The following is a 20,997-nucleotide window of genomic DNA, read 5'->3' as shown; positions in this document are numbered from 1 at the left end:
TTTTTCTAAATCTATATTTATGTTTTAACTCAGCATGAACCTATAATCAAACAGAAATAATGAGTCCAGAAAAAAAATTCAGAAAAAATGGACTATTTTGTTTCCCTCCATGATTTGACATGCATCGGAAACTGGAGTTTTTGCCATGTTTCTGTTTTAATTATAAGCAGGCTTTTTCCGGGATATTTGAAAGATGCGGCAGGGAATGAAATAGTTCGGCGAGCGGAGCGAGGCAAAATTGTTTTTTAACCTTATCTTTGCCAAAAAACATTAAATCAGTATGAAGTGCACTAATGTAACGGTTCCTGACATTGAGCATGTATATTTTACAGTTAAAGTGTCAGTGTTTGAAATTTGTTATGCCGAATTCTCTCCATTTATTGTCTATGGTATATTAAGATGATTGGATGGATCTTAATTGCAGAAGACCAATTACGAGAAATTCAAAATCCTACGGTATAAGGCGTTACTAAACATTTCAATTGTCCTAATTTTATGAACGGGAGTCCTAATTACGTTTCCCCTGGTAGAGGATCCACGGGGAAGCTCAGAAGCTCCTGGATTTCAACAATTAAGCAACAAATTATGAAGAAGCAAGACTAATAAATATCTCTCTATTTTAAAATTAGGTTTTGGTTTCATTGAACAACACATATGATACAAGACAAACAAACACTGAAGTATAAAGGTCGTTCGTTCTTAATATTGTAGGCCTCAATTTGGAATACATGATTGAATATGAAAATTGACGTTATTGCACAACAGTACTAAATTTAAGCAATCATGTCACTGTCTAGTTCCGATAGGTTGTATATGGTACATGAATAAATATGGTGCTTGAACTTGATGGCAAAATATAGGCCCGATGATGTCACTTAGGTAGTCACTAATACATATTGAAACAATATGATACTACCAAAAGCTATCCAGATTGGGAAGTAAAAATACTATACCAAATATACTAGTACATGTTACTAAAATTGAGAAAGGAAATGGGGAATGTGTTAAAACGACAATAACCCGACCATAGTGCAGACAACAGCCGAATGCCACCAATGAGTATTCAATGTAGCGAGAAACTCCCGCACTCGTAGGCGTCCTTCAGCTGGCCCCTTAGAAAATATGTATACTAGTACAGTGATAATGGACGTCATACTAAACTCCGAATTATACACAAGAAACTAAAATTAAAAATCATACAAAAAAAGGCCAAAGGCTCCTAACTTAGGATAGGCGCAAAATTGTAATAAAAATGTTTATGAAATCTCCCCACTCCTCCTATACCTCTAGGCTTTGTAGAAAAGCAAACGCATAACAATACGCACATTAAAATTCAGTTCAGGAGAAGTTAGATTCCGATGTCAGAAGATGTAACAAAATAAAAACAAAATGACAATAATACATAAATAACAACAGACTACTAGCAGTTAACTGACATGCCAGGCCCAACCCTCAATTAAACTGTTAGTATTAATATAACTTTTTAAACCACTGGGTTGATGCCACTGCTGGTGGACGTTTCGTACCCGAGGGTATTACCAGCCCAGTAGTCAGCACTTCGTCGTTGACATGAATATCAATTATATGGTCATTTTCTAAATTTCCTGCTACAAAACTTTTTCGAAAAACCAAGGATTTTCGTATTCCAGGAATAGATTACCTTAGCCGTATTTGGCATAACTATGTGGTCCTCAATGCTCTTCAACCTTGTACTTGTTTGGCTTTATTACTATTTTAATCTGAGCGTCACTGATGAATCTTATGTAGACGAAACGCGCGTCTGACGTACTTAATTATAATCTTGGTACCTTTGATTACTGTTTACTGGCATTAATGTATATTAACGCAAAACTCCGAGACACGACCGTTGGACTCTCGTTTCCAATGAATGGTTAGAGTAGAGTGAAATAATTAGAACCATTTCACGCTAATTTCATTATGGAGTGTTATGCCCCCCCCTTAAATGTCCCTGAGATTCCGAAAAATATAAAAAGAAATCAGATTATATGTGTGAATAATGTGTATTTAATAAATATGATAAATTGCCATATTCAATAGCAGATTACGATATTACGATATTTTTGTTATCTATTCTCTTTAAAAGGGGGCGTACGCGCATAACGCACTTACGTGGACCCGCCCCTGATAAGTATAGCTAAGAAGAATTTATGGATGATGACTCATCAATCTCTTTAAACAAGATTGACAAGGCAGGCGTCCCCATTCTCGAGCACATTAATTCTGCTGTAAGTGTTATCATGCGGTTTTTTTAATTAATTTTCCTGTCAGTGTTGTTTTACTTTTGATTGGTTAGTACCTGTTAAGCACTTTCGCCATCTATTTGATCATCTAAACAGCAACATTTCCAGTGCAGTGTTCAACACCTTTCTTAACAGCTTGATTAGTCTTTGTTCCACTCCAAACCATGTTTGGAAGAGTAAAGTACTAAAATTCTTTGTCGTCGCTTATTCTCATCTACTGTCACATCCATTTGATATCTGTCGATTTTATTAACTCTTTAAAAAAGGCTAAATCATTGATTAATATGCAATCTACAGTTTACTTGCAAAAGCACTCTAGGTGAAAGCCAGAAACAACACTCTGCCTAAAGCTTTTACCTGCTTTGAGAATGTTGTGTGTTTGCTATTAACCGTTCATGATTTAGAACATTATGTGCTTTACTTGATTACATTATATCAATTGAAAAGTGCATTGAAACTGGTTTTCAAATTACTATCATAATGATCATGGCCATTTCTAGGCAACACACTTTTAAATGCAGTAGCTGTGCGATTTTGATGGCCAATCTTAATGACCCTCCTCGTCCTTTTACATGTGTGTAGTTCTATTCTTAGGCTTAATCTACATCTGCATGACTAAACCTTATGCATTATACATGTACTTGTAAATAATAAAACTAGTATACGAACATATTGACAAGGATTGTTTAAAACCTGCACAATTACCCCAAATTGTAAAAGATCTCGACAAAAAGGACAAACAAAAAAGGAGTTATAATTCATGATACATGTACATGTAATACAAAGCCAATAGAATCATGAAAAATATTTGACAGAAAACTTATCCACCATTACTGCGTTCACCTTAAGGCCGTATGGTGACCAACTGTTGTTAATTTCTGTGTCATTTGGTCTCTTGTGAATTAGCAACACGACGTCCACATCATCATTTGTATATACATAATGATTAAAAATAGATATTACAACCTACAATCGACTTATCTGTATAATGACAAACAATTCAGTAAACACATGGTTTTTATATTTTGACAACTTTCACCATTCCAAAACATCTCATAAAGTTGCACGAGAAATATGTATTTTATCTGTTAAACTCTTCTGCCTTGAAATAAACCTCACCTTTCCATTAATGAAGAAACGTTTAACAACCGCAACAGATGATCATAATTCAATTTTCATCAATTTAAAGAAGTTGGGAACGAAACAATGAAAAAATTCAGAGACAAGTTTCCATTGGCTAATATTTTTACATCACAAGTGACGGAAAGTTACTTATTAATCAGTTGTTTACCTTTCTATAATATGTACATTTAAGAAATAGAACGAACTAACATCATCGTTAAAAGTTATACTTTCCAACGTTATTTGTCTCTGATTGAGAGATGTCGCATTGCAACTATACCATATCGTCAGTTTTGTTCAATTGATTGCATTCACAACTACTTTTCAATCTGGATAATTACTATCCTGAAGATAAAATATTGTCTAGACACATGTTTAAAGAGGGTATATGTTATCCTTTAGACATGTTTGTGTTCACTTTTATTGTTTTGAATTGACGAATGCCATACAACATATGTTTTCAACAATTAAGATATTTTGTAACAGTTTTATTCATTACGTAGTCGGTGAAATGATATGTAGCTCGTTATTGTTTGTAGCATCATGTTTCACCATAGAGACTTTTGGTCCACATTCCTTTTATTTTTCCTACCAGTCTCGGGATTAAATATATGATGTGACTGTTGATTGTACGGAAAAAGATCTAAAAGAAAGAAATAAAAAAAAAATCAATGAATTTTATTACAAATCTTTCTGTTATTCTGTATATCGTTAAACATATAAATGCTAGAAGAAATATGTTTTCTAATATTTTAAGTCAACTAAAAGGTAGACAAAACAGTTATCACCAAATATTTACAAGGTCAAGGAGCAATTTAAAGGTCGAATTCAGACACAAATATGCAATTCCTTCTTCGCATGCTTTATACTTTTTTATTACAAATTCAAGACCTTTAATGGTTTTTCTTTTTTCAAATTGTGACTTGGATTGAAGGTTGTCGAATTGACACTTTTATCGCATCGTCTTATATCTCTCAACCGTTAACATTTGGAAACCAATAAAACTAAAACACACGCGGCGCTGTGTAACCGAAATAGACCTACAGCATAAGTCAAATTTATATAAGGACAACTTTACTTGAAGTAGTTGGAAAGCTAGTTTTTTATTCTTTTGTTTAATTTATCAACGAAAAATTTAAGGATTTAATCCACTATTTTGTAAATAAGAAAATGTCCATACCAAGTTAGGAATATGACAACTGTAAACAATTCGTTTGATGTGTTTTATTAAATGATTTTGCCATTTGATTAGGGACTTTCTGTTTTTTCATTTTCCTCGGAGTTCAGTATTTTTCTGATTAATTATACTTTTTGATGTAAATTATATCAATACCAAAGCATTGACGACATGCACGTAGTTGATCCTATCCTTTGACATTTACACATTATGATACCAGCACTTGATACTACTATTGGAATTTAAATATATGTTAACTGTAAAATCAATTCAACAGTAGGCATTGTTTGTACGTAGATCCAAAGCTGACATCTTTTTGTTTATAAGATTTGATGAAACTTAATGTTGTTTCTCTTTGATATATTGATGTTGGGGAACATACGTTTATACTAAAACTTAAGCATGCATGTCTAGTAGCGAAAGAAAAAAAAAGTCGCTAACTACTTACTCTTTGAGGAACTTAAACTATCGAATGAGTCCATTGACGATCTGTTAGCGTTTGTAGTGCCTTGGCTTCCTTGGTCTGAACTATTGATTGATTTGTCATCACTACGTTTATTTTTTCTGTTTATTGCAGGAGCAGGGTCTTGCTTCTGCAAAAATGTTTTAAAACATCGAAAACCATACTAGTTGAGCTTGTTATACAAAACAGCTTCATTTATTGGTCAAATGTTAAATTTAAAAATAAATCTGATTTCAATTTACAGGAAAATTAAAAACAAAAGAAATGTTTAATATCTTTCAATTACTTATACATTTTGATTTTGTTACACGTATAATGTTGTTTTGTCTTCAACTTTCTTTTCAGTATTTTTCTTGTATGCATATATTTCCTTACTCTTATTTGAATTAACTTTTTTGGAACTTTGTGTCCTCAATGCTCTTCCACATGGTCCACCTTTTACTTCTTTGGCTTTATAACTATATTGATCTGAGCGTCACTGATAGGTCTTATATAGGCGTATCTGTCGTATCAAATTAAAAGCCTGTACCTTTGATAACTATGTGTGCTTGCAAATAATGAATGTCGTTTCAGAATGGGACATCCGGAAATTACTATGCAATTGCGTCTACTTAATTTTGATATCTGATAACTAATTTCAATATTCAAAGAAATACCTACTTCTTTATTAAAATGTTACTCGACTTATTTCCGAGTTGACATATTTAAATATTTTAAACTTCACCTGAACTAATAGTTTTAATTTTTCCATCTTTGTAATACATTTTAAATCAATCCTTTCTTTCTATATTCATTGAACGGTACCCTTATTCCTCTTTCCAGGAATACTCATACTTTAGCACTAAATTATTTAACTAACCTCTGACACATTTTTACTTTGATACTTATTCACACTCCAAGGATCGTCTGTCGAAAAAAAATCAGATTTGACTTTAGCTTTTCTTTCCTGTGCAGCCTTTATTCTATCAGCTCTCTTTTGGGCTTCTGTCCTTTTGTCAATCCTACAACAGACAAAAATAACTGATATTTAATGAATTACTGTGGTATGTTTTTTTTTCTGTTTTTGAAGAAATAAATTTAAAATTTGGGATGCACACTAAAAAGCGCGTTTACATCGTTTTGAAAAGTGTTCATCACATTTTTTAAGTTATTTCATATGGACAGAAAAAAACAGTAACGTAAATTCTTATAATTCAATTATAAATTCCATTTCAAAAGAGTTGATCATGAAAAAAACGTTGATGACGTCACGGTTAAATATGTCTATGATCTGATATACACAAAACTTTTAGCAAACTGGAAGCAGTGTTTCATCAAAAATACAAAAAAAACACATACGACTGTAATATCAGACTCCTGTTTAAAACCAAATGTACAGTACACCTCATCTAAGGTTTCATAAAGTCCACCCTGATCACACTTTGAAAGATGTATATACTTATATTAGTCTTATACTATATATTTTCTATATATTTGATCACGGTGTGCTCTGTATGTCAAAATCGAGGTCTGTTATATATATACTAGTATTAACAACCATTTGAAAGTTATTTGAGAGTCTAATAAGAGATCTTATTACTTACTCTGCACAAGGTCTGCAATATCTTATGCACAGCTTTGTTATCAGGACAGCATTCATCATCAGAACTATCCCTGCTAATAGATACCAGTACCCATTGTCAGGGTACGTTTCAGTTTTGAAAGGACGTTCAGTAGTTGTTGATGACGTTGTAGTTGTGTAAAATATATATCACATCAATGTGAGAGAATTTCAAAAAATTAATAGCTATATACAACGGTGAAAAGGGACCATTTGAATTGTTTGTTTCTCTTTTGTGTAAGGAAAATAATGTGGACGGGTATTGGATGGGCAGAAAATCAACACATTTAACTTTCAAATATGTTTTTTTCTCTGTGCGCATGTCTGGTGTATTTTTTGGAGAAGTCCGGGTTCGATGTGATATGTTATTTTTTTATTATATTTTTGGTTATATTTCATAAAATATCTATTTCAACTAAATATTCGTATTTTATGTCGGTTTCAATGAAAGTTGAGTTGGTTGACTGTCAATTACATTTATAACCGCGTTTGTACTAACATGAGCAACATGGCGGTTGCCACCTGTGAGTCAGGATAGGCTTACTCTTCGGAGCACCTTAGATAATCCCAACTTGTTGTAATGGTTCAGTCTTTTGTTTTCTATTTTGTGTGTTGTGTGCTATTGTTTGTGTGGTGGTCTTTTTTCTGTTTAGCCATGGTGTTGTCAGTTTATTTTTAGTTTATATTTTATTTATTGCCTCTTGTATAGATAGTTTTTATGTTTAGAACAATACGTTTCCCTTTTCCCTACCTCTGGGAAAATCAGTGACAAGGTAGAATATCCAACAAGTCCTCCACCATCAGTTGCACTTAAAGTCAAGATCACTGTCTGGCCGTAATTAAAGGATGCAGAAATATCCATGGCCACAGTTATTGTCCCATTTTCATCGATATTGAAATAGCTATTCCCTAAACCTGATTGATCCAAGCCGTAGGTTATTGTATTCCAAGTTTCTGTAATGTCTCCATCCGATGCCGATACATTGATTAGTATCGTTCCAATATCTTCCGTTGGAAATAAGAATACATTGTAGTAATCTCGCTCAAATATCGGTGTAAAGTCATTTGTGTCTGCTATGTTTATAGTTAAAAATGCTGTATCTGTCAAACCTCCTGGATCTGTTACGGTGACATTACATTCAGTGACCGGTGGATGACCAATATCAGAATCAAAATCGCCGCCAAAATAAACATCGCCTGTACTTTCGTCCATTTCAAAATATGTGGTATTATATCCATTACAGTCCAAGGTGTATCTTAAAGTTTCATTTTCTGGATCTGATGCATCAATATTAGGTGATGACAGAAGTGTTTCTCCCTGGAATGGAAATTTCCTTAACGTATACATAATCTAACAGTCAATGTAACGTATATTATTTTTAACATATACTGCAACGTTACATGACTTACAGACTTAATACAGATCGGATTTGAATTACACAAATATTACTCCTAATAATATAGAAATAAAAATATGCTCATGATACAGTATTAAATGAATGGGAAATCTATGTTGACATTCACATTATCAAAAAAAAATGATTTCCTTTTAATCAAATATGTAGATACCGTTAAGGGTGCTTTAAGGCTACGTGAACTTGCACTTTTTGTATCACTTCATTGTAGCGTATCAACAATAAGGTTATGAGCTCCCTTAATCTGTGACCTTCTGCTTACAAAATGATTGTGTTAGCAATGTTCGAATGACAAAGAACTGAAATCATTTCTGTCAAAATCAAGAATTGGTTGGTTACAATAGTGTGTGTGTGTGTGTGTGTCAACTTATAAGGAACGTGTTTTCTGTGTATTAGATTTGTAATAACATAACATTGCATAAGGAAAGGATTACAAATATGTAGGTTTGTCGTGTCAGAAAAACAAAGACACACCTTAAAGGTACAAATGGTACTGCATTTCGACAATTGGTATATCTTTGGTGATACTTGGGGCCACAATATTTGAAAATGCAAAATTCATAGGGATTATTTAACCAACTCAAAATATGTATAGCCAAATCCGAATAAGGGTCTACGTTGATGACTTCCCAAAATTGTGTACAAGAAAAATTCAGTTTACACAATATACGTATAGTGTTCCCAGTACCAAACATCTGGCTACTGGCTGGTGATATGTTTGAAACCTTATCTTACCTTACTAGCAAAATTATCGACCTAGTGGCGTAAGGATATTTCGACACGTTTTTACAATTTGGAGCAACATGTATTTTTTACATGGATTATTTCTTCAATAACAGTTACTTCTAGGTGTACTTATGATATATATTGCATTGTGCACTTCTAAAAAATTATTTTGCATTTGTGATTTCGGGTTTTTTATAGTTCACTATGCGGTATTGAATTTGTCATTGTTGAAGTCCGTACGGTGACATATAGCTCATTGGTATTCATACCACATCTTCGCTTTTATACTCATAAATACTAATTGTCTGTTTGAACTAATCAGACTCAAATTCAATAAGTAGTTTTCTAGTTTTCGGGCTATAAAAATGCAATCAATATTGCTAATCAAATTACAGTCAAACAAAGACAAAGCAGCAGTTGTTGGTGAATATGATTCAACTATAAATGCTGGGTTACAGAAAATTCAAAACATATAAAGAATGGAAAAACATAAAAAATAAATTAGGAATACAAAATAATAAGTTGCTTATATATACGGAATGGAGAAAATTGGCTAAAAAGAATTACGAATACACAAAAATAGAGAAAAAGAATTAGGTACAGAGAAAAATTGACAAAACAAAGAATTAAGTATAGTGTAAAATGGACAAAAAAGAATTAAGAATAGAGAAAAGTTGACAAAAAAAATAAGAGGAAAGAAAAAAGGTCTACACAATAAAAGAAAAGAAACTTATATGAAGTACACCATACAAACCCTCATAACTGTATGAAAAACAATGTTTTTGAATTGCATAAAGGAAATGTGTATGTGTTAAATCATTTTTAGTGATTGCAAACCAAAACATCAAGCGTTTAAGACCATATACATTATTGGAAAGTATAAACAGATACATAAAACCTTCTACATATTTGTTGGTTAGAACTTTGACCGCATTAAATGGTAAAAAGGTATTGCCATGAATTAAACATTATCGTACGTACCACATTCTCTGTGTCATTTAAAACGTAATGGGTATTACTGAGTGTTGGAACATCGTTCACATTTACAATAGAGATTGTGACAGTCGTTGTTGCAGTGTCTTTAGTATCAGTGGCTCTCACAACGAACCGGAAGCTGGTAGCAAACCCAACATAGAACAGATTGTCGTAGTCAAATTCTGCAATAGTTGAAATATGTCCACCTGAAAAAAGTAGTGTTATGACAAAAGGTTAATTTAGTTACCAATGAAACAGTGAGACGGTGAGAAATTCCCTAGTTTTTGTTCTTACTTGGTGAATTTCCCCTAATATGGTGTTGTGGTCAAATACAAACGAGTCATTCCATGCTATAAATCATTTTCAGAATGAATAATAAATGAGTCACTTTTCATTCATGAGGTCAATGTTATTTTTATGAATATATATAAGGCCATAAATTAACTATTTAATATCAGTGTATCAAAAGATGAAAGCCAAACGCGTGCAGATGATTTAAAATTGGTGATTTTTATTTATGAAATGATGTTCACTAGAATTTGAATAATAATATTAACTAAATGAAATACTTACTCGCTGAATCTATATCAAAGTAACTGTTTGTAGTCGGTGTCCATGAATATGCAACGACGTCTACCGAATCAAGATCTGTTGTAAAATATGTATATAAAAGTGTATCTACAGCGGTATTTTCTTCTACCCCGATTTTTAAGTCAGATTCAGCATTGGCGAAAACCGGAATATCATTAATGTCTGAAAGAAAGAAAAACTTGTGATCCAACAAGAAAATAAAATTGCCATTTCTGTTTAAGCACCAATTAGAGAAAATACACTGAGGTAAACACTTAATTAGAAATAAAATGAACAGCTGCGCCATGTGCGCATAATACGCCCGTCGTCTTGTGTGTGAAGTTTTATTCAATAATCATAAATGGTTTCTGAGATACGGCGCGACACATGAAACCCCCCTTTTTTTTTTACAAAAACTCAATAACTGTAAAATAAAATTTTGAATCATCACAAAAAAGTATACAGATCTCATTATTAATATAACTATAAGAAGCAATAATCATTTATGGTTTTTAATATACGGTGTGAACCCCCCTCCCCCTTTTAAATAAACCTCCATTACTCTAAAATAAAATTTTGAATCATCACCAAAAAGTATACAGATCTTCAGATTAATATAATTATTGTGTAAAGTTTTAGCAATAATCATAAATCATAAACACACCCCTGTTTTAGGTATACAGTGCCGTATCTCAAAAAGTTGAAGGTTTTTTTCACCAAAAGGAATACAGATAATTTGATCATCATAAGAAACAACCATGTTAAGTTTCGTGAAATTTGGATGAGTGGTTCTCAAGTTAAGGTGCGACATGTTTACGCCGGACAGATAGACAGACTTACATACGGACGACATTTGTATACCACAATACGTTTTGTCAAAATTTCGACGGGCGTATACATCCTCATCAAATAAAAGACAACAGAAATCAAAGACCATAATCAGAAGAAATATAAATTGAACAATGATCTTAATTGTAAATTCGACAAATCTCGAATGCTTTACTCAACATAAACCATAACCGAATGCACGCACGCTCTCTTTTAGTCAGCATACCCAAATCGTATTTCAAAGAATAAGAAATCAAGGAGAAGGTGCCTAACATATCTACATAATGTAGACACATTACAACGCATCACCATTGAGCTGCTGACCAATTATCAAGTCATTCTACTTAGCCATTTAAGATAAATTGTGATATAACATGTATAACAAACAAATAAACTCAAATTATTTGAAAATAGAAAGTAAAAATGTTTTAGTCATTTTTATTATAAACTTTAATATCAGGATTCTGTTGATCTTTAAAATAAAATATCTTTATATAATGTGTTATACAGGTGATGCTGACACAAATGAATACTAGTACTATTTTTTTCTAGTCTGAAGTTAAAAACTCATCAGATATGCAAGACATACTTTGGTAATAAAACCACGCATTGTTTTCTCAACAACACTCACAAATGGAACCCGCATTATAACAGTTAGGAAGCAACAACCAATACAATCTTGAAGATCTTTGACATTCAGAAACCTTATGCAAAGAATAAGTTATTTCAGCCATGTGTAAGTATAGTTTCATCACCTACTTATCAAAAGAATGTTTGTGAACTTAAAAAATAAATGCATCGTACAATTTAGCAAGATAAATGAAATCGTTTCTGCACTGTCCAGGCAGGAGGATGTAATTCGTTGTCACGTTTCATTTTAAAGGGGATTAACGGTAAAAAAAAAATATATGATAAACCAAACTCTTATAAATGACCTTTACTTTGCCACTGCTGGAGGACGTTTCGTCCCCGAGGGTATCACCAGCCCAGTAGTCAGCACTTCGGTGTTGACATGAATATCAATTATATGGTCATTTTTATAAATTTTCTGTTTACAAAACTTTGAATTTTTCAAAAAACTAAGGATTTTCTTACTCCAGGAGTAGATTACCTTAGCCGTATTTGGCACAACTTTTTTAATATTGGGTCCCCAATGCTCTTCAACTCTGTAATTGTTTGGCTTTTTAACTATTTTGATCTGAGCGTCACTGATGAGTCTTATGGAGACGAAACGCGTGTCTGGCGTATAAAGTTATAATCCTGGTACTTATGATAACTATTTACGATACGTTTCATGGCACAAAACGTCCCGAGTTTATCCAAGTTTAAAAACAATGTTGCATACGAGCATAGAGATACATCACAATTTCAGGGACTGAATTTCGGCTCTCCCTTGATACCATTTACAATTATGGTCTTGATGAAGCGATGATTGTCCGTCGGGAGAGGACGATAAATGTCTGACTCGCGTTAAAAAAGATAGCGATGTCTTTTGCAAGTAAAAGATACCCTTGTAGATTTCGAAAAAGAACAGGCTATTGACGATACAAGGCATCACTGGCACCTGCAAAGTGAAAAAGGTTTAATTTAAGTTGCAATAACTTGTTTCCAAATCCACTATAAATAAATACGTTTAAACTAATCATATCTTATCCATGAACATCATTTTAAATCAGATGTCTTACTTTCTACATAAACGCTAAGAACATTTGACCCCACTGTAGCGTCTCCATCATTCACTGTAACCTGGATATCAACAGCAGGTACTTGTATTGTGGAAAAATCAACAGTGGTTTTTATATCTATCTGCTCCTGTTGATGCTTGAAATAAAAGATAACGAATAGATCAAAATCTTCATAAAATCTTTGTTTGTTTATTTTTTGTTGGGTTTAAAAATACAAATATCTGTTGTCCTTTGTTTTGGATTGGTTGTCTGTATATCATACCAGATTTTAATTGCTTTTAAACAAGACATTTGCATGAACCATTGTAGGTTTCGTAGTGACGACCGTTTGATGTAGCGGATAAAATCCCAAGTATGCTTTGGTCATTTTTATTGACTTTCCCCTTTTTAAATTTAATTTCTCGTTTTTTGTTATGGTTTTATGCTTATTTCGTGTTGCCGGAACTTACTATTTCTTCAATATTACCATTTTTATCTTCTATTTTTTTCTATCCCTATTCTGTTGGTGATTGTACATTTTATATTTACTAATTTTTATGGTTATCTATTATGTTCAGCATCACAACAGTTTTTAACATATTTTGTGCTTGCGATACTTTGTTGGGTGACCAAAGTTTTGAAACTCATTCGTAATCTATATGATCAACAAAGTAATGAGTTATGCATTGTGATTATTATTGATGTATAACCATACTTAATAAATTATAATATTCTGACTAAAATCAAATGATGTATCATTGTTTGGTCATTTGGAAAATATGAGTGCAATAACTGTTAATATTACTGTCTCAATTATCAAAGTTATTTGAAAAATTGCGATAGTAAAGCATTCAACCAGGATACAGAGGACTAAAACGGGATAAGTATCCGAGATGATAAGTAATCTTACAGTAAACATCTCTTAAGACAAATTTGATTTCACATTAAATTTATAAAATGTAAAAACATGTTGTATAATTTGCGCCCTATATGGATTTACTTTCATATGGTGCGCTCAAACTTAAAACTTTAAAACTTTAAACTTTAAATACTGAAAAATTTAAATAATTTAATATTTTTCATGCCTTTTACCTGTTCTACCAGTTTCAGGATTAAATATATGATGTGATTGTTGATTGTACGAAAAAAGATCTAAAAGAAAGAAAAAAACAAATTCAAGATTTAGGTGAATACGATTTTTAAAATATTATTATTATATTGTTAAACAAGTAAATGCTCATAGGTACGTTATTTCTGATGTTATAAGTCAACAAAAAGATAACCACATCGGCTAGCCAAGACAGCGAAAGCCACATAATTACTTACAATGTCAAAAAGCAATAACAAAGGTGAATGACGACCAAGAGTAAACAATTCCTTCTTTAAATGTGTTATTATTTTTGTAATTACAAACTCATATAACGCAGCAGGATACCGGTCATTCTACTTAATAAAAAAAACCCACTTTTTTCTGTATCGATAGACCTTTTTTGAACTACATGTAGCTATCAGAAACTGCGAGTACTCTGAGATCTGTACTTAGTGTCTTGTTGGGATGTACAAGTATCAGGTCACGTCCACGTGTTTTTGTTATATGTATTTCTATTTGTTTTTCAACTGATTTTTAAAGTTCCTTCTTATGTTGTACTGTTACACTTATACTCCTGGTACCTTTGAAAACTATTTACACCACTGTCCCAGGTTAGGTTTAGATCCCGCTAACATGTTTAATCCCTACATATTCTGTATGTATGTGACTGTTCAAAGTCAGGAGCCTGTAATTCAGTGGTTGTCGTTTGTTGTTGTGTTACATATTTGTTTTCCGTTCATTTTATGAACATTTATTAGGCCGATAGTTTTGTCGTTTGAAACGGGGTTTTATTTTTTAATTTCGGGGCCTATTATAGCTGACTATGTGGTATGGGCTTTGCTCATTGTTGAAGGCCGTACGGTGACCTATAGTTGTTAATTTCTGTGTCATTTGGTCTCTTGTGGAGAGTTGTCTCATTGGCAATCATACCACATTTTCTTTTTTATATAAGATAACAACTATCCTATTCCTGACATGGTACAGGACATTTTATTACAAAATGGTGGGTTGACCCTGGTTTTGTAGCTAGCCAAACCTCGCGCTTTATGACAATGTTAAATATACCGCTAACATGACAACATTACATGACAGGAATACAGTACATATAAATGTAAGAACACGCATAACAGAGAAATACATAAATATATAATATAACAGCACATTTCGACTTGTAGACCACAGAATAACAACGAATACCTAAAATAAATTTAGAACAGTACACAAAAATAGCATAATAGAATAATAAGAGATACTTTCTTTTCCAACTTCATTTTAATTTCTTTTTATTTCTCATTTCCGAATTGACAAATTTTAATAAATATTTATATAATCATTAAAATTACAATTTATAACATTTCTTTTTTAGTAAATCCATCAGCAGGGCTAAACAAAATACATTTTAAATCAAGCATTTCATTATATATTCATCAAATGGTCCCCTTCTTATTCCTTTTCCCAGGAATACTCTTAATTTTGCAGCAAATTATTCAACTAACCTCTGGCACATTTCTACTATGATACCTGTTCACACTCCAAGGATCGTCTGTCGAAAAAAATTCAGATCTGACATAAACTTTTCTTTCTTGTGCAGCCTTAATTCTGTCAGCTCTCCTCTGGGCTTCAGTTCTTTTGTCAATTCTAAAAGAGGGAAAAAAGTGATCTTGTTTAGTCAGACAGGTCTATTATACCTATACTAGTTATAAAAAAATATTTAAAAATTAATTTAGAGTCTCCACAAAAAAACTAATTACTTACTCTGCACAGGGTCTGCAATATCTAACGCAAAAGGTCTATTATCAGGACTGCATTCATAAAAACAACTATCCCTGCATATAAATACCAGTACCCATTGTCGCGGTACGTTTCAGTCTTGAAAGGACGTTCGGTAGTAGTTGTAGATGTTGTAAATGTCTAAAACATATAACACAACAATGTGTGCGCTGTTTATATTGAAAGCTACATACAACGATGCAAGGTTGCTTTTAAATTGTTTAGAAACCACATCTTTTAACTGCACATTTGCATTTAATTCAGTATGAATAATGAATTACAAATAAGATGTTCCGAGTAGTTGAATTTAGTAGACTCATAAATCATATATATGCTCACAATGTCATGGCAAACAACTAAAAACGTCCAAATGAAATCAGCAGTATGTACAATCACATCATAGAAAACCAAAGAGTATATAAGTATCTAAATCATCGAAATATGTCACTAGTTAGATGATACATATAGATTCTACAACTGCATCAAGTGTGATACGATATTTATCCACTCGAGACAGTTACATTTTCAAAGTGGATAACTATCGTATTGCACGAGATTTGGTGGTTCAATCTGTTCCTCTAATGATTTTTAGACGATAAACAGACAATCACAATCCTTCTTTCCGAATGATCTGCAAAAAGATGTTTTCTATCTATGTGACGTCATTATGCATCGTCGCCTTTTTTCATGACGTCACAATGGGAATTTCAGAGGAAAGCAGGAAAATTAGACGTCATAATCGAATTTTGACCATTGACAAATTGAGATCAAACGAACCACATGTTGATTAAATAAAAATTATCAACAGGTCAGGAAAAGTATTAAACGAGTAAGAATTAGAGAAACAGATATATCGTATCGGTCAACTAGTTCGTAATAGTAAACGTAAAACGTATGTTGTGTCGATTTTACCCCATTTGCATCATAGAGCAGTTTTACGCTATGAGTATTCACCTGTTTATGAGGTACGTGTAATCTAAATATGCACGTGCATAAATATCAATTGAAATATATTAACTTGTACGACTTTGCCACCCGCAGAGCTATAGAAAAACAGTACATTAACGGGTGTTACACGGACTCTTTTTAGATAATACACGGACTCTTTTTAGTTGTTACACGGACACTTTTTATGAATAGAATCACTCGTGCATGGTCAGTGAGTTCATGGGCACTTTAACTTTCAATTAGATTTGAAGTTTTTGGTTCACCGACTTATTTCCTGTCTTTTTATTGAACAAAATATTTACGTTAGCGTCAATATCTTTTTTTCAAACATTTCCATTAAAATACTATTCATATCAGTACACTAAGGGATTAGTCATTTAACTTTAACAAAAAGTGTGGTTGGTTGGGGGGGGGGGGGAGGTATAGTTTCTCCTAAAAAAAAAGATATTTTGATCCCAAATTTTACGAGAAAAAAATTATTATGGTCAAGCAGATGACAAATTCATGTTTTGCATGATTCCTGATTTTCCGAATACCGTAAATAGTGCTAATTAAAAAAAAACATTTGGGTGATAGCGTTGAACAGTATATAGTTGATATACTCAAAAAAGAACATACCGCCCCATTTATTAAGCAAAATATTCGGTCAATAAATGTTTTCTTCAATATATGGACATGAATAGTATTTTGGACAACACTGAGAGTAAATAAATGATGATACTGACGTGTATATTTCAATTAGAAAATAAGACAGGAAATAAATAAATAAATAAAAATCAAATCTTATCAAAAGATAAAATCCCTTTCAACTCACCAATGCACGATTGATCCTATAAACAAAAAGTGTTCATGTAATACACGTCCAAATAAGCAGCAAATCTAGAAGAAAATCATTCAACTGATTTCATCAATTTTGGGCGGTAAGCTTCGATTGGATCATAATGTAACACGTGTTTAATCCCGATCAAAACTTGCAGATCTAGAGACGAGCATGAATTTAAAAAAAAAATTTAAGTATATACCTGAATTTGTATAATATTAAAACAAAGTCCATTTTTTCATCAACATTTCATTCACTAATAAAGTAGGAAAATCTTTATTTTGATATATTTATATTGTTATCGAATTTATATCAGTGGCGGATCCAGGTCCAAATCCAGGACAAATAAGGGGGAGGGGGCAACTTTATGTCCCCATTTAACACCAGTTCTCCCTAAGGATCAAACTCATGAAGACATGAATGTTCATAGATTTTCAATTTTTTTTGTAGGGACACTTCATTTGGCAATAGTAATTCAAAAATGTATTCAGATCTGATAGAGTTGCTGTGGTTGCTATGGATACAGCATGTCATATTTCTAATATTGAAATTTAAACCAAAAAATAAGTTTCTTGATAAATGATACAAATTGCAGTGACTTTGTTTAATTAAATAAATATGCACTAAATTAATAATATTGAAATGGCCAAATGAAAATTTTAATTTGTCTAAATTTACCTTGGAGGCCTGATTGCTTGTATGAGAGCTCAATGTATAAGGCTTTGCATTGTTTTTCTTGAAAAACTTCAGAATTTACACAAGAAAAATATATTAAATGCACCAAACATCATTAAATTTAGTATAGATATTTTAAAATAAGCTACCAAAGACAATCAATTAAGAAAAAAATATAAGTGGGGTAAATACTATTTTTTTTTTTAAAATAACCATTGAAAGTTTTCAAATAGCATCATTTTTGTCAGAGAGTCACTTCCCTTTTATTGCCTCATTTATTTAGAAGCAAAAAACAATCTATCGTCCATAACAACATAACAATACCTCTATAACATCAAAGTCATGATTTCAGTTTATATAAATTTTCATCTTATAAGAAAACTTAGATACTTTATTTTTACACTAAAAGTACATGATAATTATACTATATCTTGGCAGTTTAAATTAACGTTAAGCCTAATTAAATAATGTAACTCAACATCCAAATTAGTCATGCTTATGTTTTATATTGCATTGAAAAGCACCTGTTTAAATTGATCTTCGAACATGTAATTTATTTAGTATATCTCTTGCCAATTTAATACTACATTACTTTAAAAGTCCCTATATTAATGCTTATATATAAATTCACGACTTGGTGTAAATACACTGGTTTTTATGGTGGAGGATGCTGTTCATTCATATTTTACAGAGGATTTATTGTGTGTTTTAATGTACATATACTGTTAACATTTATCGGTCTCATCCGAGTGCTCCTAAACAGGAGGGAATTACGAAAGAAGAAAGAAAAAGAAAGACAGACGACAGAAGATGGTAATATGTGTGCACCAGTTGGGAAATAATCATAGAACAGTGAGATGAGTTGTAGTTTAAGTTGTTTTGACACATCTGTGTGTTGTAGTAGTTCTTTTGAAAGCCTCTGTGACATAGATAAGGAAACATCAGACATAGTATTGTCAGAAGTTGGTCTGATTTTCTGTCAGAGAACCAAAAACTTTTCAGTTTGTAATGTTCATTTGGAGAAAATCTTGGTTAAAAACCGGTCTAAGAATAAATCTGTTCGATGTGCTATTCCAACACTACTTTCACACCATAAGAAGACAGCTCCACGGGCGGAGAGAAACATAACAAAGGATGCAATTATGAAGATTCACAGCAGTACTGGCATTGTACTGGCTATTGGAACCCGTAAGTATTATAAAAATTCATTGCCAATCATTTTTTGGCTGATCAAATGCCTTATAATTAAATATAAATATATATGGATGATCTGTATTTTAATAAAATATTTCTGACCTTATTTCATCTTGAAACAGATCTTGAATAAAGTAGAGGTTGAATCATCAAAAATATTTTCTAAATTGTGAATGAATTGACAGTGATACTAACACTGAGTCGTTGATTATGATCATATATCATCTGTTCTAGATGTTAGATTGAAAAACAGTACTGAAAATACTTTCACAAACAGCTATTTAGCCTATACTTTTTTAGAACAAATGTCAAATTACCTCCCTTTACAAACTGTTAGGCTAACAGGAGTTGCCGCCAACGCCGTTAAATTTTGCTGTATAAAATATTCAGACTTTTAAGAGACACAAAAGACAATAAGCACACATCAAATTATTGCATTTCATAAAAAAAAAAGTAATTTGTTAAGAAATATTTGCTAGAATATTATCTATTATGCAAATGTCATTTACCTTAAAATAGTATCAGATAAAAAGTATATGAAATCTAAAATTCCTATCTTATAAAATAAATGTCAAAATTTAGTTAAAATGATTATGTATGACCCAAAGTACAACACACAGCATCAACATTTAGTTGAAATCAGTATATTGTACTATTTATTAGGTGTCTCCAAGCGAAATAATCCATAACCTATTATGTTGTATTCCTCACAGAGTTTGTATTAATGCACACGATAATCTACTGAAACACAATATGCCTAATTTTATATTTGTTTGTTGTTCCTCTTGATATACTGTTACTGTTGGGCCTGATCACCATAAAGGAGTCAAATTCGCTTATTAAATAATTTTAAATCATTTACCTACTAAGGGCTTTTATTTCTAAATATTTTTTATAGCAACTTTATGCAAGACTAGTATGTGCATTTAATACTTTTTTGTTTTTTACAATAAGCAACAATTTATTCTATCAAGTCGACTTTCAACTTTGCATAGTTTTATTGCTTATATTTATTTACTTTCAATAAAATGTATCATTATATATTGTATGTATGTTTTTTTTTTAAATTATTGAATATAGCATGTTTTCTTTTACAAACAGCTATCTGTTCAAACTGCAGAAAACACTTGTCATCAGGCAAACCAGATGAACATCTTGAAATTTCAGTGCCAAGTGAGGAAATCTCTGTAGAGACATTGTCAGAGGTATTTTGTATATTATTATACTGTATTAAAAATAATTATATGTATATATGATAATAAATATATAATATATTGATAAATGATTTTTTAATAAATTGCATTTAATGCTATCAATTCAATTAGAAACCCTTCTGATAAAGTATGTTATTAAACCAAAACATATATATATATAGTAGAAAATATTGATGAACTTTCAAAATACTAAATACTGTTATCATTTTTTTTTTATAAAACACATAATGACATAAACTCAGTATTTGGTTGTATCATTTTCCCCTGTGATATTCCTTTACTCAATAATCTTGCTATTTGAAATCATCTGGAACTTGAAAGAATTAGTGAATGAATAAATGTAGATATATTCAAAAAGGCTATCATACCACATCTTCTTTTTTATATTTATATTTCATAAAGATTTTTTGCTTTAAAAGTATAAGAGTAACAGAACAAAAATCAATAAAAAAAATAAATAGATTTGGGATAGAATTGCAAATGAG

The 20,997-nt window shown here is 31.7% G+C and overlaps 2 protein-coding genes across 2 annotated transcripts in view; both read right to left on the bottom strand.

Annotated features, from left to right (window-relative positions):
* Window positions 1-3,801: 3,801 nt before the first annotated feature.
* LOC143055433 (uncharacterized) lies at window positions 3,802-6,753 on the bottom strand. Its single transcript, XM_076228576.1, has 4 exons — window positions 6,607-6,753; window positions 5,883-6,024; window positions 5,009-5,153; window positions 3,802-4,026 (listed from the first exon to the last, which is right to left on the bottom strand). The coding sequence occupies exons 1-4, from the start codon at window positions 6,663-6,665 to the stop codon at window positions 3,932-3,934; spliced, it is 441 nt and encodes a 146-aa protein (XP_076084691.1). The 5' UTR covers window positions 6,666-6,753; the 3' UTR covers window positions 3,802-3,931.
* Window positions 6,754-7,306: 553 nt separating this feature from the next.
* LOC143055095 (protocadherin gamma-A12-like) overlaps window positions 7,307-20,997 on the bottom strand; it is a 110,822-nt gene continuing 97,131 nt past the window's right edge. Inside the window, exon 5 of the mRNA XM_076228244.1 lies at window positions 7,307-7,941. Within this exon, the coding sequence (XP_076084359.1) occupies window positions 7,315-7,941 (627 nt within the window). The 3' untranslated portion in view covers window positions 7,307-7,314. The remainder of the gene's footprint in view (window positions 7,942-20,997) is intronic.

Source organism: Mytilus galloprovincialis, chromosome 12 (genome assembly GCF_965363235.1).
Source record: "Mytilus galloprovincialis chromosome 12, xbMytGall1.hap1.1, whole genome shotgun sequence".
Lineage (NCBI taxonomy): Eukaryota > Metazoa > Mollusca > Bivalvia > Mytilida > Mytilidae > Mytilus > Mytilus galloprovincialis.
Note: the sequence above shows the minus strand (reverse complement) of the source record. Positions and strands in the feature narration are given on the sequence as shown.